This window comes from Pleurodeles waltl, chromosome 3_1 (genome assembly GCF_031143425.1).
Source record: "Pleurodeles waltl isolate 20211129_DDA chromosome 3_1, aPleWal1.hap1.20221129, whole genome shotgun sequence".
Classification (NCBI taxonomy): Eukaryota; Metazoa; Chordata; class Amphibia; order Caudata; family Salamandridae; genus Pleurodeles; species Pleurodeles waltl.
Window position 1 is genome coordinate 524,234,259 of NC_090440.1, and position 23,906 is coordinate 524,258,164.

Sequence of the window (23,906 nt, forward strand, 5' to 3'; positions counted from 1 at the left end):
GCTTAGTAAATGTGTGAGGCGTAGACCATGTGGCTGCCTTACATATCTCGTTCACTGGAATGTTTCCTAGGAAGGCCATGGTAGCGCCTTTCTTTCTGGTTGAATGTGCCCTTGGTGTAATGGGCAGTTCTCTCTTTGCTTTAAGGTAGCAGGTTTGGATGCACTTAACTATCCCTCTGGCTATACCCTGTTTTTATATTGGGTTTCCTGTATGAGGTTTTTGAAATGCAATAAACAGTTGTTTTGTTTTCCTAATTTCTTTTGTTCTGTCAATGTAGTACATTAGTGCTCTTCTGATGTCTAATGTATGTAGTGCCCTTTCAGCTACTGAGTCTGGCTGTGGGAAGAACACTGGTAGTTCTACCGTTTGATTTAAGTGGAACGGTGAAATAACTTTTGGTAAAAATTTTGGATTGGTTCTTAGGACCACCTTATTTTTGTGTATTTGAATAAAAGGTTCGTGTATAGTAAACACCTGAATTTCACTTACTCTTCTTAGAGATGTGATGGCAATGAGAAATGCAACCTTCCACGTTAAGAATTGCAATTCGCAAGAGTGCATGGGTTCAAAAGGTGGGCCCATGAGTCTTGTTAAGACGATGTTGAGGTTCCATGAAGGAACAGGTGGTGTTCTTGGTGGTATAATTCTTTTCAGGCCTTCCATAAACGCTTTAATGACAGGTATCCTAAATAGTGAAGTTGAATGGGTAATTTGCAGGTATGCAGATATTGCTGCGAGGTGTATCTTTATGGAAGAGAAGGCTAGATTTGATTTTTGTAAATGTAGCAAGTATCCCACTATATCCTTTGGAGATGCATGTAATGGTTTAACTTGATTATTATGGCAGTAGCAAACAAATCTTTTCCATTTGCTTGCATAGCAGTGTCTAGTGGATGGTCTTCTAGCTTGTTTTATGACTTCCATACATTCTTGGGTGAGGTTTAAATGTCCGAATTCTAGGATCTCAGGAGCCAGATTGCTAGATTCAGCGATGCTGGGTTTGGATGCCTGATCTGTTGTTTGTGTTGTGTTAACAGATCTGGTCTGTTGGGCAACCTGACATGGGGTACTACTGACAGGTCTAGTAGTGTTGTGTACCAAGGTTGTCTTGCCCATGTTGGTGCTATTAGTATGAGTTTGAGTTTGTTTTGACTCAATTTGTTTACTAGATATGGAAGGAGAGGGAGAGGGGGAAAAGCGTACGCAAATATCCCTGACCAGTTCATCCATAGAGCATTGCCTTGAGACTGCCTGTGTGGGTACCTGGATGCGAAGTTTTGGCATTTTGCGTTCTCCTTTGTTGCAAATAGGTCTATTTGAGGTGTCCCCCAAATTTTGAAGTAAGTGTTTAGAATTTGGGGGTGAATCTCCCATTCGTGGACCTGTTGGTGATCTCGAGAGAGATTGTCTGCTAGTTGATTTTGGATCCCTGGAATAAATTGTGCTATTAGGCGAATGTGGTTGTGAATTGCCCATTGCCATATCTTTTGTGCCAGGAGGCACAGCTGTGTCGAGTGTGTTCCCCCCTGTTTGTTTAGATAATACATTGTTGTCATGTTGTCTGTTTTGACAAGAATGTATTTGTGGGTTATGATGGGTTGAAATGCTTTCAACGCTAGGAATACTGCTAACAATTCGAGGTGATTTATATGCAGCTTTGTTTGATGTACGTCCCATTGTCCTTGGATGCTGTGTTGATTGAGGTGTGCTCCCCACCCTGTCATGGAAGCATCTGTTGTTATCACGTATTGTGGCACTGGGTCTTGGAAAGGCCGCCCTTTGTTTAAATTTATACTGTTCCACCATAGAAGCGAGATGTATGTTTGGCGGTCTATCAACACCAGATCTAGAAGGTGACCCTGTGCATGTGACCACTGTGATGCTAGGCACTGTTGTAAGGGCCTCATGTGCAGTCTTGCGTTTGGGACAATGGCTATGCATGAGGACATCATGCCTAGGAGTTTTAATACCGTCTTTGCCTGTATCTTTTGTGTTGGATACATGGCTTGTATAACCTTGTGAAAATTTTGAACCCTTTGTGGACTTGGAGTGGCTATTCCCTTTGTTGTGTTGATTGTCGCTCCTAAGTATTGCTGTGTTTTGCACGGCAGAATGTGAGATTTTGTATAGTTGATGGAGAAACCAAGTTTGTAGAGGGTTTGTATGACATAATCTGTGTGGTGTGAACACTTTGTGAGGGAGTTGGTCTTGATTAGCCAACCGTCTAGGTACGGGAATACGTGTATATGCTGCCTTCTGATGTGTGCAGCTACTACTGCTAGGCATTTTGTAAATACTCTTGGTGCGGTTGTGATACCGAACGGCAACACTTTGAATTGGTAATGTATTCCTTTGAATACGAACCTTAGGTATTTCCTGTGCGAGGGATGTATCGGTATGTGGAAATACGCGTCCTTTAGATCTAAGGTTGTCATGTAGTCTTGTTGCTTTAGCAGTGGTAACACGTCTTGTAGCGTGACCATGTGAAAGTGGTCTGATTTGATGTAGGTGTTTAGTGTTCTGAGATCTAGGATTGGTCTCAGTGTTTTGTCCTTTTTTGGTATTAGAAAGTACAGTGAGTAAACTCCCGTGTTTTTTTGTGTACATGGTACCAATTCTATTGCGTCCTTTTGCAGTAATGCTTGAACTTCTAGTTCTAGAAGGTCTAGATGTTGTTTTGACATATTCTGTGTTTTTGGTGGGACATCTGGAGGGAGTTGGAGAAATTCTATGCAATAACCATGTCGGATAATTGCTAAGACCCAAGTGTCTGTTGTTATCTCCTCCCAAGATTTGTAAAACTGACTTAGTCTTCCCCCCACTGGTGTTGTGTGAAGGGGTTGAGTGACTTGTGAGTCACTGTTTGGTTGGAGGGGTTTTTGGACTTTGAAATTTTCCCCGGTTTCTAGGGAATTGTCCTCCTCTGTACTGGCCCCGAAAGCCTCCCCTTTGGTACTGTCCCTGGTATGTAGACGGTGTTGATTGTGAGGTGCTGGCTTGTGTGGCTTGACCCCGAAAACCCCCTCTGAAGGTTGTTTTGCAGAAGGTGCCGAAAGTGCCTCTGCCCTGCGGGGAATAGAGTGCGCCCATGGCCTTGGCTGTGTCCGTGTCCTTTTTCAATTTCTCAATTGCCGTGTCGACTTCGGGTCCAAACAATTGTTGTTCATTGAACGGCATATTGAGCACCGCTTGCTGTATCTCCGGTTTAAAGCCAGATGTGCGCAACCACGCGTGCCTTCTTATGGTTACTGCAGTATTTATTGTTCTTGCCGCTGTGTCCGCTGCGTCCATAGAGGAGCGTATTTGGTTATTGGAGATGTTTTGTCCCTCCTCAACCACTTGTTTTGCCCGTTTTTGAAATTCTTTGGGTAGATGCTCGATGAGATGCTGCATCTCGTCCCAATGGGCTCTATCATATCGCACTAGGAGCGCCTGAGAGTTCGCGATGCGCCACTGGTTTGCAGCTTGTACTGTGACCCTTTTCCCAGCTGCGTCGAACTTGCGGCTCTCTTTATCTGGAGGTGGTGCATCGCCTGATGTGTGCGAGTTGGCTCTCTTGCGAGCTGCCCCTACCACGACTGAATCTGGTGGTAGTTGTGAGGTGATAAAAGCAGGGTCCGTGGGCGGTGCATTATATTTTTTCTCCACCCTTGGAGTAATCGCTCTACTTTTGACAGGTTCTTTGAAGATCTGCTTTGCGTGCCTTAGCATTCCTGGAAGCATAGGTAGGCTTTGGTAGGAGCTATGGGTGGAGGAGAGGGTGTTGAAAAGGAAGTCATCCTCGACAGGTTCTGCGTGTAACGACACGTTATGGAATTCTGCTGCCCTAGCTACCACCTGTGCATACGTTGTGCTGTCCTCAGGTGGTGAGGGCTTGGTAGGGTACGACTCAGGACTATTGTCTGATACTGGGGCATCGTATAGGTCCCAAGCGTCCTGGTCGTCTTGGCTCATGGTGGTATGAGCCGGTGAATGTGACAGAGTCTGTGCCGGTGATGTGTGAGTTCCAGGTGGAGGAGAGGGTGGCGGAGTTACCTTCTTCACCATTTTTTGTGGTGTTTGTTCTTGTGTTTGGAACTCGAGTCTCCTTTTTCTCCTGATTGGGGGAAGAGTGCTGATCTTCCTTGTCCCACTTTGTATGAAGATCCGCTTTTGTGTGTGGTCTACATCAGTGGTCTGTAACTCTTCTTCAAATCTGTGTTTGCGCATTTGAGAGGACAGTGATTGTTCCTCTGTATATGAGCTGGCAGTTGGTTCGGTTGCTGGTCGTTTTGGCACCGAAACTGTGTCTCTGCTTGTTTTCGGCTCCGCTGAGAATTTTTTCTTTTTCGGCGTCGAGCTTTCTCGGCGTCGATCTTCCTCGGTGCCGCTGTCTCTGCGTCGAGCAGCTTCGGTTCCGCTGTCTCGGCGTCGATCTTTTTCGGCAGCACTTTCTCGGTCCCGAGATTGCTGCGTGCCTGTGTCTCGACCCGAGTCGGACGATCTCGGCACCAGTTCGGCCTTTTTCGGTGCCGATGGACGGTCACCTACTTTATGGGTTGAGCCATGGCCTGTTGGCAGTGGCGTCCCCTGGGCCTTGTCTGTTTTCTTGTGTGGTGCTTGCTTCGACGTCTTACTCACGGTTTCTTCAACGTCAAATTCCTCTGAGTCCGATTCATGGATGGAGAAGGCTTCCTCTTCTTCTCCTTGTCCCTCGAACTCTCGGTGTCCTGTCGGCGTGGACGCCATCTGCAATCTTCTGGCTCGTCGGTCACGGAGCGTTTTTCGGGACCGAAACGCACGACAGGCCTCACACGTTTCTTCCTTGTGCTCGGGCGACAGGCACAAGTTACAGACCAAATGTTGGTCTGTATATGGATATTTATTGTGGCATTTAGGACAGAATCGGAACGGGGTCCGTTCCATCAGTGTCGGTGTTACACGTGGTCGGGCCGACCAGGGGGATCGAAATTACCCCGAAGGGCTACCGGAGCTCTTCACGATTCGGTGTCGATTCTATTCTTACCCGATACCGAGCGAAACAATACCGACGTAGTTTTCCGAAGTTAAGACTATCTTTCCGTCCCGAAACCCGGAGCGAAAAGGAACACGTCCGAACCCGATGGCGGAAAAAAAACAATCTAACATGGAGTCGACGCCCATGCGCAATGGAACAAAGGAGGAGGAGTCCCTCGGTCTCGGGACTCGAAAAGACTTCTTCGAACAAAAACAACTTGTAACACTCCGACCCAACACCAGACGGCGGACTATGCACAACATGTGTATCTGCAGCTACACATGCCACCGAACATAAAGATTTCTACCACATCTTTTGTTGCCGATATCTTGCCACAACCATTGTGGTAGCTACCACGTGTTGGTAATTACTGCTCAGAGTATCCCAGCACAGGAAATCGCTGACACTGATGCATGCTTTAAGTTAATGCTACAAAACTGGAACTAACCAGCAAAACTTGCTATATATAAAGGGCACCAGAATCAGTTGAGATAGAAGATGCATATGGCTATGTCTTTAGAGTAGACAAGGTGTGATGTCCTTTTTACTGCAAGGACTTCCAGGTAAAAAGGACCTTAGTGAAGCTACAAGGGATTTGTCAATTAACATGTCAAGGGATTCGTCAATTAACATGTACTCCCACAGTTTTTTTCCAGTGTGCCATGTGCTTCGGTGCCTCACATGTACAATGAGAAAATGAGCAGACAACGGAAAGACCTTATTTGTCTGCAAAAAAATAATTTTCTATAAATGTCCTACTATTAGGGAAGATCATGTGGGCTTGTTTTTGACGAAGCAGCTCTAGAAGGAATTCATAGGGTCGAAGGGAGTGCTTATTAAGCAATAACAGTTTTCAAGCACAGGCATTGTTATTAGTTTCACATTATTTGGTATATTTGTGATTAAAGATGAAACCCATGCAGGAGAGCCAAGAAGAGCTTGAGCAGGGAGTAGAAACACAATATACCTTTCCTAATGGCTACTTTTGAGCATCTTGTCTTCATAGCTTTAAGTATCTTGTCTTCCCATTAGATGATCTGTCTGGAAGCTCTTGTACGGGCTAAACCTATCCGAAATCACTGGTGTTTTTGTCCATCATTTTCTATCATCAGCCTTAAAGTAATGGTGATGAGTCCTTCATTTTAGACCCATAGCTGTTTTAGGATATGATTTTACTACAAATGAAACTGAATTCACGAATGAGACACAGAGGTCACTTAAACATCAAATGCAAGAACACAATGATTTAATTGGTTAAAAAAAAAGAGCATTATCAATCAATCTTAAACAGGTTTTACCAAGTAAAACTGTATGTTCAACAGGCTCACCACATAATTACAGTCATGGATAAAAGTATTAACAACAAATACTACGCATCTTCTCTGGAATTTTCTATAAAATGCTGCATGAAAGGCAAACAGTGAAGTTGCTAATTTGTGGCTAACTGACACCCCATGCGCTAAACGACAGAACGGAGAGCACCTCCGGGCAGTCAGAAAAAAAGGACCAAAGCAGTTTCAGTTCAACGAGGCAGTTCATCTGACACAAGATACTTTCAAAATATCAGATATATTATTTTTCGTTCCTTTTCAAAAGTCCCGAGTCAAATGTTTCTCTGAGGCCTCTGGGTTTTCTTCTAGGCAGCAATAATCTGAAAACCCACTACTTGGTGGTTTACTACAAACACACATGCAATTATAAAACTGATATTTCCTACGATATATGCTCCTTCTGACATTTATCCATAAGGAGTCCGCAATATACCATGGCCACACTGGAGAAAGGAATAATCTGGATACAAACTGATATTAAAATCAACAGTTGACTGGAGAACGCTGTGTGCAACTGAAAAAGAAAAGGCCGTTCCTCAAATACTATACCCCAAACTGGCAGCTCCTAAGTAAACGTTTTGAGATTTCGTAAACAACCAATTGAATCAGGTTATTCGTTGAAATCCAAAATGTGAGTACATGCATTGAACTGAAATTAGCACCATGGCTTTGATCAAACTAGTCAACAGAATCAGAAAAAAAGAAAATATTACTTACCCTGTAACTCTCCGTTTGTATAGTCTTGTAGATTCACAAGCCGTTGTATACTCCTGCCATGCAGTGTTGGGTACAGATGTTTGCAAGTTATTTTTCTTGGAAGAAGTCTTCGTCACTCCTCCCTGCACCCCACAAAGTACCAGGAACAAGACTCCATCTCAGATTGTGTTTTTGCCCCAAAAGCTGCTAAATGTAGCCTAACGGATGACCCTTCCGTCTGCAGGTGCAGCAAATAACATATCTTGCAAAAGTACCTTAAAAGTCATTTGTGTGAACAGTCACTAATGAAAGGCTTCACCTTTACTGCAAAATACACGTGTGTAGTAGGCTACTGTGCTTTCCGCAGGATTAGCATACATTGGTCAGTCAGTTTGAGATACTCAAACTCTGTGACTTCAGATGTCATATCGTTAGGTTCAATCCCTTGCTATTTGGATGTCTCAGTTGGCCACGATGCTGTTAGAAGGTTTGCTGTGATTGTCAATTTCTTGTGTGGATGAACTGCAGAAGTACTGACAGCCAAGGCTATCTTGTCCATGTTGAGGCAACTAAGAGTTACTGATTTTTGCATGAACAAAGATCCCCGACCACCTCATCCATAGTGCAATGCCTATGGACCTTGGGCAAGGGTAACTGGTGGTGAAGCTTGCCAATTTTGTGTTATGGGTAGTTGTTAACACATTGACTCTAGGTGTCCCCAAATTGTTGGAGTAATGAAGAAGTATGTCTGAAGAGAGAGCAGTTTTTGAAATGCCATCACCCATTCTTGATTTGGGTAAGCTTTGCATTTCAACAATGCTCCTTGAAATGGCTGACTGAGATGGGATTTTTTTGTTTTGTTTCATTTTTTTTTGTATTTACTGTGAATCCTAATATGTATAGGAATGACACTGCTGCCTGACTGTGTGCTGGGCACTGCGAACACCTACTGTTCTTTAACAGAGTTAATCGTCCACATATGGAAAAACATGAATGTCAACATGGTGAAGATGGGCTGTCACCAATGTTAGCCATTTTGAGCATACTCTTGGGACATTTGCTACACCAAAGGGGACAACCTTAAATTGGTACTGTTGACCACTTAATTCCAATCTAAGGTAGCAGTAATGCGCCTGGTGAATTGGGAAGTAGGCGCCCTTACATCAACGGTCGCCAAGTGGTCTCCTGCATTGAACAGAAAGATGATGTCCTACTGCTGGACTGTCATTTCGAATTGGACCAACTGTGTCTATCAATTCACTGGTCTGAGGTCAAAACGAGAAAGTACAGCGAGTACATTCCTTGACCTCACTGATGTGGGATGATAGGTATAACGGCACCTTTGCTGAGAAGTGTTTGTCCTTTTTTGAACAGTCTCTGGTGTTATCGACTGATCAAGTGATGTTGTGGTAGTATATTTGGTTGTGGGGTGTGAAACTCCAACCAGCATGATTGCTGGACAATGGAAAGGATCCATTTGTCTAAGGTTATTTTCTTCCATTGGGTAAGTAATGCCCAGATTCTCCTTCTGACAGGTGTCAAAGGCAAAAAACAGCAATCTGAGGCAGGGTTTTGCCCTGGTGCATTGTAGGGTTTAGGGAGTAGTCACAATATATCTCAAGATTGAAGAGTTCCTTGAAGAAAAACAACTTGCAAACATCCAAGCCCAACACTAGTTAGCAAGAGTGTGCCAAGCATGTTCTCTACAGAAGAAGTAAAGAGGTTCACCCTAAATACCGCTATCTGCCCTGGGTAGGAAAGCTAAAGAAGAAACAAGTGGACAACGTAGGGGACAAATTATCAATAATATTACCATAGTCACTTTCAGACCAAGTGAGGGTAGGCCATAAAAAATTGAGTGGACCTTTGAGAATTATTCCACGCAATTTCCAACCATCGCAGTCCGGTAGATTACGACTGTAATGATTTAAGTAACCACTATCTCCTCAAAGAGAGGAGAACTGTGCGAGACAAGTTGGCTTTTTGATTTTTCACATTATATTTTTGTGTTACATTTTTGTGTATTTGTTTTGTATTGAGTTTGCTTGCAGTGTGATTTAGATGTTTTTTAATATTTTGGTATTTAGTTTGTGATTCGTCGTCCTACCTTACAAAATTAAATAAATCATGTAAAGAAATGAGACTTCCTACAGAGTAATTATAACTCTTTTTCTATGGTAATATTATTGATAATTTGTCCCCTACGTTGTCCACTTGTTTCTTCTTAAGCACGTTCTCTACAGCAGCACATGCTACAAACATAATACTATCTCCTTCCAACTACAAAGTCTCATCTCGGTCCTCCAACCTTTAGATTCAAATGCCCCTCAAGTTAATCACTCTCAAAGAATAAACTTCATTGTAGAGAGTTAACTGCATCCCATAATTCAGAGGATGATTTCATGAAATTGACATCTCATTTGAAAAACATAAAATAAACAAAAACTTACAACATTAACACTACAACAGATGTTTTTAATTGTTTTCTGAACATCACTACTGTTTTGACCCAGGTTTGGAAACCTACTAGCTAAATAAAGTAAGCTGGTATGCCCAACAGTGACAGACTGCCCTGTGTTGTCAATATTCAACATCCCAAGCTGGAACTTGAATTTTCACCTCTTTCCCATCGGATCCTGATTGAGTTAACAAATATCTAAACAGATTGATCTAATTACACTCTCATAACGGCATTTACACCTTTTGCCCAAAAGATTTTTTATGCCAGCTGAGTTACCTTTCAATCATTAAACCAGCAGGTCTCAGTGTAGTTATTATGTTTTAACTGCTTCTCTGACCTGGTAACACTATCTAGAATTTCTCTTCTCAAATCAAATGTTTTTACTAAAATTCTAACATGAGCCGTTCCATTTGTAGTGTGTCTAATTTTATTTTCACTACATTTGAATCCAAGGATCTAACTAGTTGAAAAATCGCTATCTGCAAACAAATCTAAAAATCATTGAATTGACACAAGTGGCTCATTCTGGATAACATAGAAGAAGGTGCAACGTGCAACATGTAGGTGAAAGAAGGAATCCAGAGTTCAAACATACAATGTCTTTGTAGGAATCTTGTAAGAATGTTAGAGAGATCATAACTAAGGCAGCCAATAACAACTTAATCACACGACTTACTGCTAACATACTTTATGGTACGCAGAGGCACTTAGGTAAGTCTGTCATTAAATCTTCCTGCAAAGCTCTACAATCAAGAAGCAAATCACTACTGCTGATCAATTATAAGTTATTGTTAGTTGCCACTTTAGTAATAAATGACTGGGCGAAAGAGTCACTGTTATTATCCAGGTTAAAACTCTATGCACCCTTTCACAGTACGAATTCCACTAGGATTACACCAGATTGAATTAACTCCATGTACCAACCCACTTACTAAATTGGGTTTACACTGATAAATCAAATGTATGTAATTCAGAAAAGATCTAGGATGCTCACCTGGCTCCGCCGGCTGCTGCCTTTGTAGCTTTTCCCTTCTTGCATGCTCTCCCAGACCTCAATTTTCTGTCTCCGTTTCTCCTCTTCAAGCTGCAAAATTACAGAGAAAAAGGACAAAAGTCCTACTTTTAGTACCCAACCCAATCCAAGGAGCCTAAATTTCAAATTAAATACGTTTTTTGGAATAAGAAATAATCTTCAATAATCCGCAACTCTTGCCTGTGATGAGCCTACGCAACCCAACCGTGCACAAACATATAGCTCAAATGCATCATTAGAACATGGTTACATTTTTATAGAGTTGATTGGGACGTATGGGTAAAGGGAAAATGGAGTGTTTACCAATAAAACCCAAATACGGCATTGCATCCTGCCTGGGAGGATAGTCCATTAAATGCACAGTTGATAAAAAGCTCACTCTTACCACTGTCCCAAGTCTAAGGCCCTCATGTACATGGCGGTCGTGGAAATTACCGCCACCAGCATGGCGGTCTCGACTGCCATATAAATAACAAGGGAAGACCGCAACAGGCGGGTGGAAGGGGTGCTCCGGGGACCCTGCACTGCCTATGCACTTGGCATGGGCAGTGCAGGGGCCCCCGTGCAGGGCTCCGTCGCGCAGGTCACTGCCCGATTTACGGGCAGTGATCCGCGTGATGGATGCTGCTGCACCCTCCGCACACCAACATTGGCCGTCCATGTTAAAGCCCTGTTCCCTGCTGGGCTGGCAGGCGGAAACACCGTTTACGCTGGCCCAGCAGAGAAAACATTATATGGCCGGCAGGGGGGCCGTCACGCTGACGGTCTTCTGTTGACCACCAGCGCTGATCTCAACGGTCTTTACCGCCAAGACCATAATGAGGGCCAAAGTCTTTCTGTGAGAAGTGGGGTTTTCTATTAGCTAGTTACCACAGCAGACTAAGTCAACAATTCACAGCAACATATTCCTTCTTGAATTCTGACGATGATGTTTTTTTGCCAGATGCTAAGGCTCCTAGGGCTTAGTGAGTGAGAAAACATTTTGCATTTAGAACAGATGTCTCACAATTCTTTAATTTCTTAGCATGTATGCTTTTTTTTCAAAAGGGCATGGTTTTGATAGCTTCCACTAACAGAATCTGCAAGTATTCAATCAGTACAATAGAAATAAAAAAATGCAGGCCAAAAGTTGCAGTAGACATGGTTTCAGTTTGGGTCTTTCCAACATGACCTATAGGAACCCACGCATGCTGTGGTGTACTGCAATACCACAAAACTGTCTAATTGTTAAAAACGCCTTTCCTTTCTTCATAACCATTTTTAAAAAAATAACTCTTACATTTGCAAAGAAGGAATGGGTAAAGGTTAAGCTTAGGTCCGCTGTAGGCTTCAGATAGATCTGAGATGCCAATCTATAAAAATTAAGTGTTGTGTTAAGGAAGAATGAATATTTATCACTTTCTGTGGAAACAGAAGTATGAGCATGATGCTCAACATTTTTTTTTTTTTTACAGATTTTCCTTTTTTGTTGAATTCTTGCTATGTAGGAGTAACGATAATGCAGGTAATGTAAATAATAATGTTCCTAAAACTCAGAATTTGGTATTGTTATTTTTTTATATTTTCAATGCATCAATAATTTCTCATATCCTTTTCACTGACAAATCTAAATGGGATGTGCTCAATCTTTAAAAAATGAGAAGTTGGCCAACACTGACATTTTTAGATTCGTAGGGCTGCATTACAGTTCGGCTGAAGGTTTAGACCCTCCAACGGATAGGTTGCTGCCGTGCTGGCTACCTACCCGTCGGGCCCATTAAGAGTTTCCTGCTAGGTCAGCAGGCGGAAACATGAGTTTCCGCCTGCTGGTCTAGCAGGAAACAGCCTTCAGCATTGTCTCCGGCTTGTAATCGGGCCGGAGGCAATGTTGTAGGATGCAAGGTGCATCAGCATCCTCGCAATGTTCACTGTCTGCAAAGCAGACGGACCCCTGCACTGCCCATGCCAAGTGTATGAAATGGCCGGTGGAGAATAAGGTCATAATCCCTAAGGCTGCTTGCAGTGCTGCCCTGGCGGATTAGGAGTGACGTACCTGCCAGACTGCTGGTGTTGCTGGAGGTCCCACCGCGACACGACCGCAATAGTTAAAATATGGTGCTTGGACTGCCACATTGGCGGCAGTCTGACTGCCATCCGCGCATCTGGCGATATAGTGACCGCCAGACTTTGCCATAATATTTTGTAAAACGTAAAAGACTATTCCTTGACAAATCGAGGGCTTTTTTTTGTTGCAAGTTAAGGAAAATAAATAAGTGTCTGAGAAAGAAATTCTAATATGTTATATGTTTGAATTATGAGGAAACGATTGAGAAGGAAGCCACAAATAATCGTACAGTTAAAATAACTATCTTGAAAGAACACATTAGGTTTGGGTCCTTTGTATAAAAAAGAGTTATGTAGGATTGAATAAAAACATTTAATAACTTCACAAGAGGGTTTACCACTCGGGGAGTAAAAGGGCTGGGTATTTAAATGGCAAGCATGGGCACAAGGACTCCGAAATGAAGTTTTGGACCTTGTGATGACCCTTAATGTGATAGGCAGATTACTAGCAAACACTGACACATAAACCTGCTCAATCATTAAGCACCAAACAACAAATTATGCAACTTTTGTGCAGCAATTTACAGTCACCAGATATAGGTGACAGCTCATTTGACTATGTGAGCAGGTTCAATAACTCCTGTAACTATGAAAACATGAGGTTTACTAGAAGTTTAAAGAAGGGAAATATATACATCATGCTGGATATTTTCCATTCCCATTTCTCTTTTGGTTTAAAATATGTGTAGATCGTGGGAACCTGACATATGGCCACCCACCTTTGTCATAGTGGGGCAAAGGGCCTTGGACACCCCGGACTATAACGTCTACGCCACATGACCCCACTTTTACAGCAGTGCCCCCTAAACAGTCTATGCAGGACAAAACCTCTGCTACCTGTTGGGGAGTGGATTACGGTAGGCAATGTTGTGACGTCCCCTTCTTGGCATCTCCTTTCAAATCTCACTTTCTCTATTCAATTCTCACATCTCAACAGATAGAACAGTTACCCCTGTACCCCCAGAATATTCGCTTCGACCTTCAGTATAACTTCCCCCTCTCTATTGGCTTAAGCACTCCTTTTAACCACGTGTGCAAGGGTGAAGTACGTCCATACTGTCCCACCCACACCCAACGTCTGAAGCATGGCATATACAGTATTTTCGATCTTGTTACATAACTGGACTCCATGCTATTTGTGAAATCCTTTGGCCATCCATGTTTTTAGCCTACGAGTGCAACGCATACTAGGACACAGAAGTCCAAAAATAAAAGAATAATAAGAAACTAAAAGTCCTAGGATGCAAAATGTTGATTAAAAAGTAAGGAAGAGAAGAGCGGAGGACGGGAAGGGAAAGTTCCTAAGGTGGTTCGCCCTTCTCAAGTGCAACACCTAGGATCTAGAACATCTGGCACATGGTCAGCTTTGTACAGTAAGTAAAGCAATTTTGTTAAAAGCAATAATTTGTCCTAGTGCTTGGAAAAGGTCATACTCTTTCCATTTCTCGAAAGCATTCAATCTATGTGTTGAACACAAAAACAACACTTTTGTGCATTTGGTGGTAAAGCAGAAAGACAGGGCGCTCTCCCCAGAGCAGGTATGTCACACGTAACACTGAGCTCAGACACAGTGGAAACTTCAAAAACTAATGTGGCGGAGTGGAATTACAAGAGGTGAGAAACAGGTTACTGTGAGACGTCATGGCATTTTAATCTTCTGTTGATTTTCCCTTTGTGGAAATACCAGGCACACCACATTCCAAGGCAGATGCCATAAGAAAGACGCATGTGACTAAAGCTCCTTTTAGTTGCTACGCAAAAGGGGGATCCTTTCTTCTCTAATTTTATTACTTTATATTACTTGGGCGGGAAAAACGATTTCATTTTAAAACATTAGCATGTTTCTAGCAAACTGTATTATTTGCAGTTAGTAATTCACGTTAATTAAACAATATGTGTATATATATATATATATATATATATATATATATATATATATATATATATATATATATATATATATATATATAAAAATATATAATAATGTTTTTTGTTATTTTTTTACTTTCAAGGCTTTCTCCGGGTACATCCGCAATTGTGAACAGCGCTTTTATGGTAGAAAGCTACCAATACCATTCCCACTTTGTTTTCTCCCTGCTGTACAGGGCCGACCGGGACACTTCCTTCTTCCCGGACTCACTGGATTCTATTTGGACTTACTGCAGCTCATTGCAAAGATCTAGTGACAACAGTACGGCAGACTTTTATTTTCCCCTTAAACTTTGTGAGAACCTCTGCCTCAGCTTGAACTCAACCGATACCCAGGTACCACTGGTCAATTTTCTCGTGTCTCTTTTCCACCTCCTCAAACATCTTAGGAGGAACTTTGATTTTTGTGATTCATGCTCCAAGTATAAGCCGCCCTGCCATCGTACTCTCTCATCTAGAAACCTTAGCTAAGTGCACCTGAATAGCCACAACATACACTCTGCTGCAAACTCTTTCCCAATCTCTGACCATAGCTGCGTATCTCTCCTTCCTTATAGGCACTCCAAAGGCTGCCAGTCGTGTATGCCACTCAAGGGTTTCTGCTTTCCTCCAGCTGACCTTTAATGAATCCCACTACTGTTCCAAGAAGGAAGAAAACGTTGTGCTCATAACAGCCTAGACTGTACAAGTTACAGACTGATATACCTCAATTTTTCAAATTCCACTTTGGAGAGACACATTCTCTCTTCAAATCCACCACAAGTGTTAATAAATTCTTATCTAGAAAACGAAAAAACTACCCGAGCTATTTTTAGATTCCACTCGACCCTTCTGGCAGTGGACAAAGAACAGGTATTCTGTTCCTCAGGAACTGAGTTAGCAATTAAGATGCCTTTAAATCTTATTCTTGTCACATTTGCTCTGTGTTCAGAGACAGCGGTCAAATGTCAGTTTGTCTTCTTGCAATGGAAGTACTTTTCTTTGTGACTGCAGAGTTCCAGAATTTTGTAAGGTGAACTGTCTGACTTATGTGAAGTGAAAAGCTTTTGGTATCAGATTTTACCTAACACACAACATTTAAATAACTGAGTAAACTTTACAAACATTTCAAAATATACTTCAGTAGCTGTGAAAGACCATTTTTTGTACTACTGTGTGATGAAAATAATATCTTAATAGGATGGAAAAAAAGGAATCGGAACTGAAACCCAATTTTCACAGATTATTGTTAACACATTTTATAGTTTTATCAGTAACACTGCAAGTTAGTGGGAAGGTTTTTGGACATTTCTTGGAAATTTACTGTCTGTAAATGACAGTGCGCTACCACATCATGCTTTAATAGATTTATTACAAATGAGTGTTTAAACATAAACTAAGAAACACTCCTGCCCTGATGGCAAAGCTATTCGTAAACTAAGAGGCAAGTCACACATGGATCATGTGTACCCCTATATGTGTGCCAGAGTTATTATACATGGAGCAATGTTTGTGTATTGAATCAAACAAAAGAGGATTTTTTCACAGCAGAAATGCAGAACCCACATATTTGAAGCTGCACTCATATGTGAGAATGAAGAGGAAGGTGACTGTAAAATACAATATTTGCCTAGAAACACACAATTGGAGACCCTTTCCTGGGTCAAGTATATTACAGTTAGGTCAAGTAGATTATTCAAGCTACTCGACCTGCAGGTCTAGTAACATTTTCATGATTTTTCGAGGCCTGCGGCTATTATATTACTCCGGAAAAGTATTTTAAAAAAGGTGATGGTTTAGCCTCCTGCAATATTTTATGTCTCACCTACCACATGAACACTTTCAGTATCACCATAATGATTCTAACATACGTGTGTATATATATATATATGTGGGTATGTGTGTGTGTGTATATATATATATATATATATATATATATGGAAAATGTCACTTACCCAGTGTACATCTGTTCGTGGCATGAGATGCTGCAGATTCACATGCTGTGCATTATCCTGCCATCTAGTGTTGGGCTCGGAGTGTTACAAGTTGTTTTTCTTTGAAGAAGTCTTTTTGAGTCACGAGACCGAGGGACTCCTCCCTTTCGGCTCCATTGCGCATGGGCACCGACTCTATCTTAGATTGTTTTCCCCGCAGAGGGTCATGTAGGAGTTGTGTATATAGTAAAGTGCCCATGCAATGGAGTGAGTATGTATGTACATAATGTGTATAAAAAATAGTATATATTTACAAATTTACAAGTTTCATCAACTTATAACGGCTACAGGCTCCCGGGGAGGCGGGAGGGCGCATGTGAATCTGCAGCGTCTCATGCCACGAACAGATGTACACTGGGTAAGTGACATTTTCCGTTCAATGGCATGTGTAGCTGCAGATACACATGCTGTGCATAGACTAGTAAGCAGTTATCTCCCCAAAAGTGGTGGCTTAGCCTGTAGGAGTTGAAGTTGTCTGAAATAATGTTCGTAATACAGCCTGTCCTACTGTGGCTTGTTGTGTTGTTAACACATCTACACAGGTAATGTTTTGTGAATGTATGAGGCATAGACCATGTGGCTGCCTTACAGATTTCTGTCATAGGTATATTTCCTAGAAAGGCCATTGTTACGCCTTTCTTCCTAGTGGAGTGCGCCTTTGGCGTAATAGGTAGATCTCTTTTTGCTTTAATATAGCAGGTCTGAATATATTTCACTATCCATCTGGCAATGCCTTGTTTGGATATTGGATTTCCTGCATGAGGTTTTTGGAAGGCTACAAACAATTGTTTTTTCTTGCGAAATTGTTTTGTTCTATTAATGTAATACATTAGTGCTCTTTTGATGTCTAACGTATGTAAGGCTCTTTCGGCTACTGAGTCTGGTTGTGGAAAAAAGACTGGAAGTTCCACTGTTTGGTTTAGGTGGAACTGTGATATAACTTTTGGTAAGAATTTTGGATTTGTACGGAGAACCACTTTATGTTTATGTATTTGTATAAAGGGTTCTTGTATAGTAAATGCTTGTATTTCACTTACTCTTCTAAGAGATGTGATAGCTATTAGGAAGGCTACTTTCCAGGTTAAGTATTGCATCTCACAAGAGTGCATGGGTTCAAATGGTGGACCCATGAGTCGTGTTAATACAATATTGAGGTTCCACGAGGGAACTGGTGGTGTTCTCGGGGGTATGATTCTTTTTAAACCCTTCATAAATGCTTTGATGACTGGGATTCTAAAGAGTGATGCTGAATGTGTAATCTGCAGATAGGCAGATATTGCTGTGAGATGTATTTTAATAGAAGAAAATGCGAGTTTAGATTTTTGTAAGTGTAATAAGTAACTTACAATATATTTGGCGGAAGCATGTAGTGGTTGAATTTGATTATTATGGCAGTTATAAACAAATCTTTTCCATTTGTTTGCGTAACAATGTCTTGTAGTAGGTTTTCTAGCTTGTTTAATGACCTCCATACACTCTTGTGTAAGGTTTAAATGTCCAAATTCTAAGACTTCAGGAGCCAGATTGCTAGATTGAGCGATGCTGGATTCGGGTGTCTGATCTGTTGTTTGTGTTGAGTCAACAGGTTTGGTCTGTTTGGTAGTTTGATATGAGGTACTACTGACAGGTCTAGTAGTGTTGTATACCATGGCTGCCGTGCCCAGGTTGGTGCTATTATTAGTTTGAGTTTGTTTTGACTCAATTTGTGTATTAGATAAGGAAGGAGTGGGAGAGGGGGAAAAGCGTAAGCAAATATCCCTGACCAACTCATTTATAACACATTGCCCTTGGACTGAGGGTGCGGATTCCTGGACGCAATGTTTTGGCATTTTGCGTTCTCTTTTGTTGCGAATAGGTCTATTTTTGGTGTTCCCCAGCGTCGAAAGTAAGTTTGTAGTATCTGGGGCTGAATTTCCCATTCGTGTGTTTGTTGGTGATCTCGACTGAGATTGTCGGCTAACTGGTTTTGAATCCCTGGGATGTATTGTGCTATTAGGCGAATGTGAATCGCCCAATGCCAAATCTTTTGTGCTAAGAGACACAGTTGTGATGAGTGTGTCCCTCCCTGTTTGTTTAGGTAATACATTGTTGTCATGTTGTCTGTTTTGACAAGAATGTATTTGTGGGATATCAGCGGTTGAAATGCTTTCAATGCTAGAAACACTGCTAACAGTTCTAAATGATTGATATGCAGTTGCTTTTGTTGAACGTCCCATTGTCCCTGAATACTGTGCTGTTTGAGGTGTGCTCCCCACCCTATCATGGAAGCATCTGTTGTGATTGTTGTATTTGACACGGTTGTAGATGTGATTTTTGGTAGTTTATAGAGAATCCTAGTTTGTGCAGGGTTTCTATGACAAATTTTGTGTGTAGAATACACTGTTGCTGAGTGCTGGTTTTTATTACCCAATCGTCTAAGTAAGGGAATATGTGCATGTGCTGCCTTCTGATGTGAGCGGCTACTACTGCAAGGCATTTTGTGAATACCCTTGGGGCTGTTGTGATGCTGAATGGTAACACTTTGAATTGGTAATGCACGCCTTGGATTATAAACCTCAAGTATTTCCTGTGGGAAGGATGTATGGGTATGTGGAAGTATGCATCTTTGAGGTCTAATGTTGACATGTAGTCCTGTTTAAGCAAGGGAATCACGTTTTGAAGTGTCACCATGTGAAAGTGATCTGATTTGATGTAAAGATTCAGTGTTCTGAGGTCCTTTTTTGGAATTAGGAAATACAGGGAGTAAACACCTGTTCCTTTTTGATGATTGGGTACTAGTTCTATTGCTTCTTTTTGTAACAATGCTTGGACTTCTAGTTGTAACAGATCTAAGTGTTGTTTGGACATGTTGTGTGCTCTCGGAGGCACATCCGGTGGCAAATGTGGGAATTCTATGCAATAGCCATGTTGGACAATGGCTAGGACCCATGCGTCTGTAGTTATGTGTTCCCAGTTGTGGTAATAATTTGTAAGTCTCCCCCCCACTGGTGTTGTGTGGTGGGGGTTTGTGACATTGAAGTCACTGTTTGGTTTGTGGGGGTTTTGGGCTCTGGAATTTCCCTCTTGTTTTAGGGAACTGTCCACCCCTATATTGTCCTCGAAAACCTCCTCTCTGATATTGGCCCTGATATGTGGGTCTGACTTGTGAGGTAGAAGGCTCTGTGGTTTGGGCCCGAAACCCCCCTCTGAAGTGCGGCTTCCTGCAAGTGCCTCTGCTCTGTGAGGAGTAGAGCGCACCCATGGATTTGGCCATGTCCGTGTCTTTCTTCAGTTTTTCTATCGCAGTATCCACCTCCGGCCCATACAATTGTTGTTCATTGAAAGGCATATTCAGCACAGCTTGCTGGATTTCTGGTTTAAATCTCATGCGTGTCTACGGATGGTTACTGCCGTGTTCACTGTCCTGGCCGCCGTATCTGCGGAGTCCATAGCTGACCTTATTTGGTTGTTGGAGATAGTTTGGCCCTCCTCGACAACCTGTTGGGCACGTTTGTGGAACTCTTTGGGAAGGTGTTGAATGAGATGTTGCATTTCATCCCAATGTGTCCTGTCGTATCTTGCCAGTAGCGCTTGCGAATTGGCAATTCGCCATTGATTGGCTGCTTGTGCTGCCACCCTCTTGCCTGCTGCATCGAATTTCCGACTTTCCTTGTCGGGCGGTGGTGCGTCTCCAGAAGGTTGTGAGTTTGCCCTTTTCCGGGCTGCTCCTACTACCACCGAATCAGGAGTTAACTGTTGTGTGATGTATACAGGGTCCGTAGGGGGAGGTTTATATTTCTTCTCCACCCTAGGTGTGATGGCTCTGCCTTTGACTGGGTCCTGAAACACCTGTTTGGCGTGTTTTAACATGCCTGGCAGCATTGGCAAACTTTGGTATTGGCTGTGTGTAAATGACAGGGTGTTGAACAAGAAGTCATCTTCTATGGGCTCTGCATGCAATGCTACATTATGAAATGCAGCTGCCCTGGAAACCACCTGCATGTAAGCAGTACTGTCCTCATGTGGTGGTGGCCTTGCCGGGTAGCAATCGGGACTATTGTCGGAGACCGGTGCATCATACAAATCCCATGCATCCGGGTCATCTTGGCTCATACCTGTGTGCGTTTGTGACTGCATCATTGGGGGTGTTGCTATTGGGGACAGATGTGGCAAGTTCGCTGGCGATTGTTGTGGCGAAAACTGTGGTGGCGTTTTTTCTTTAGCCACTTTCGCTTTTGGCTGCATTTCCGCTTCTTGGAATGCGAGCTTCCGCTTCATCTTTATTAGAGGAAGAGTTCTTATTTTCCCCGTGTCTTTTTGTATATGGAGCCTCCTCTGGGTATGGTCAGGCTCTCCGATGCCCAGTTCTTGTTCAAATCTGTGGCCTTGTAATTGTGTGGAAAGGCCTTGTTCCTCTGTATAGGAGCTGTGTTTCGGCTCCGAGGCTGCATGTTTCGGCACTGAAATCTTTTCAGCAGTCTTTTTTGGCTCTGAGGAAACCTTTTTGGGTTTCGGGGTGCCGAACTCTCGGTGCAGAGTCTGTTCGGAGCCAGTATCTCGACCGGAGTCGGATGTCTTCGGCTGTTGCGAGGCCTTCTTCGGTGCCGATGTTTGGTCACTGTGTTTTCGGGTTAAGCCATGGCCTGTTGGCGGTGGCGTCCACTTGGCCTTCATTATTTTGGTGTGAGTTTTCCCCGGGGCTGGTTTACTCACGGTTTGTTGCATTTTCGGCTGCTCACTCTCGGACTCGTCAGAGTCCGAATCTCGAATGGAGAACCTCTCCTCTTCTTCGGCGTCGATGTGTCCGGCCGGTGTCGACGCCATCTGGAGCCTTCTAGCTCTTCGATCCCGCAGTGTTTTCTTGGATCTAAATGCCCGGCAAGCCTCGCAAGTATCCTCTTTGTGTTCGGGAGACAAACACAGATTACAGACCAAGTGTTGGTCTGTATAAGGATACTTTGCATGGCAGTTGGGGCAGAAGCGGAAGGGGGTCCGGTCTATGAGGTTTGAAGATGGACGCGGTCGGGTCGACCAGGCCCCGCCGAGGAGTGGAAGCCCCGAAGGACCGCCGGAACGCTTCTTTCTTTGGTGTCGATGTGCTAGCACTAACCCGGTACCGAGCGCAAACAATACCGCTGAATTTTCTGATATTAAACAAACTTTTCCCAAACCGAAATACGGAGCGAAGAGGAACACGTCCGAACCCGATGGCGGAAAGAAAACAATCTAAGATGGAGTCGACGATCATGCGCAATAGAGCCGAAAGAGAGGAGTCCCTCGGTCTCGTGACTCGAAAAGACTTCTTCGAAGAAAAACAACTTGTAACACTCCGAGCCCAACACTAGATGGCAGGATAATGCACAGCATGTGTATCGGCAGCTACACATGCCATCAAACATATATATATATATATATATATATATATATATATATATACATATATATATAAATAAATACATACTGGCACATACCCTTCCACCATTGAAGTTTTTGGATGTCTACACTAAATTTGACCTTTGCATTAAATCTGTGACACCTAAACAATCCAATATGCATCTCTGTTAAAAGCTCACGCCTTCGCATGCCATCATATCTGCACCAAGATGGGTGCACATCTCTGCCCCAAATACATGACGTCCAAACCTGCTATAAACAACAAACTCAACGTAATATACACCTGCAAACTCTGGCTTCGAAAGCAAATGACAATAGGGCCAAAAGGCCAAACATGGCAGTTGTGCACGAGAGGCATGCCAAATAATAAAAACTAATGCTATTCCAGTTCTATCCCATCAATGTCACATACAAGGACTGCTTTATGGTCGATCTCTTTCTTTAAAGAGAAGAAAGTACTTGAGTAAACATCTGAAATGTTGGCATCGTGAAAGGAAGCATACATAAACTTTCACTTTAGCAACATATAGGTGCATGGAAGCAACTGAACACAGTGCCTCTAGAGAGTGAGAAATAGTAATATATTGTTGGTTTTCTGGAGTGACAGTGTAACAGCACTATGCACAGCGTAAACACTCCAACTTCTACATAACGATGGCCCATGCGTTTAAACAGTTACACAACTTAAGTGCACATCACATACAGTAAGGGAGGAGATGTCTATTGTGAATGTTAAATGAGAGCCAATTCTTATTCAGTAGTCAACCCAACCTCACCTCTCTCTGACGTTCTTTGTATTTTTCTGCCTGGGCATTCAGTTCTTCCTGCATCCGGAGACGCGCAGCGACTAGTGCCTCATGCTGGCGCACCACCTCAGATGGATCTGCGGAAATTCAAATGGTCACATATGTGGCTACAAAGTAGAAGAGGTGGCTCCAATAACACCTTCCCCCAACTCCACCCCTCCACTGCAACCCCCCCCCAATACTTCTACAATGGAAGCGCCCTGTACTTTTAGCGTTCTTCTGACAACTAGAAGGTTATCTGGCTCCCAGATCTGGACAGTAATGGAAAATGATGTGAAGACTGAAAAATAAAGCAAATAAAAGATACAAAAATGATGTCAGGATTCACACGTGGTGACAACTAACTTCCAAGAGGAACAGTGGATGCATGATTCAAACAGTGCGGAGTAGAGAAAGACAGATCATTTCAGATAACTGCACACCCTTCTCACATCCCACATGTGAACACAGAACTGCTGTTTTCATGGTCTTCTTTCAACATGACGTGTTTAATTGTGCACACTCCGTTTTTTACTCACATTAGATATGCCCTGTCCTGCCCTATTTATATTTTATTCACTTCATCTTTTACTCTGTAAAACTATGACATAATGATTATTAACTTTCCAAATGCCTATTTTTCATACAAAATGGAGATCATTTTTAAAAGGTGCATAAATAATTGTGTTGTTAGCAGGTCATGCTTTTGTACCACTGAAAGTAATTGTGTGGGATAAACACATAGATAAAAATGAGATGACAAACTCACTAGCTGTTTCCATCAGTTACTTTTAAAGTAATCAAATCACAGCAGATAGTTATCTGGTTAGTAATCGTTCCACGTCAGGCAGTTATTGGGTATGAAGACATGTCCCATCATATCACTGTTGTTTTAGCTAATCTGACCTATTAAAATATACTAATTAAGAATAACATGACCAACATGGATAAAAGTAGTAAAAATACATATTAAGTGACCCCTTCCTAAGACAGACGCCACTTTCATTGCTACCTTTTGCCAGCTGCTACTGTTGGGTGGGAAAACATGCCATCAAATTTAAGTGAAAATACCTTCCAACTACCAGTGCAGTTCAGTAGCGTGTTCACAGTTTGAAACTAGTTTCACGTGCAACAGCCACTGTCTTTTTTGGAGTGTGACAGGAGGACTGTGTAAGCAGCACCAGACACCTCACAATGTGGTACTCACCATGTTAGGCTGTAGTGT

At 42.5% G+C, this 23,906-nt stretch overlaps 1 protein-coding gene across 1 annotated transcript in view; it reads right to left on the bottom strand.

Moving 5' to 3' along the window:
- SELENOS (selenoprotein S) overlaps positions 1 to 23,906 on the bottom strand; it is an 80,689-nt gene that overhangs the window by 22,998 nt on the left and 33,785 nt on the right. The window contains exons 3-4 of the mRNA XM_069222806.1: positions 22,673 to 22,779; positions 10,480 to 10,569 (exon numbers count right to left, since the gene is read on the bottom strand). Coding sequence (XP_069078907.1) covers positions 10,480 to 10,569; positions 22,673 to 22,779 — 197 coding nt within the window. The remainder of the gene's footprint in view (positions 1 to 10,479; positions 10,570 to 22,672; positions 22,780 to 23,906) is intronic.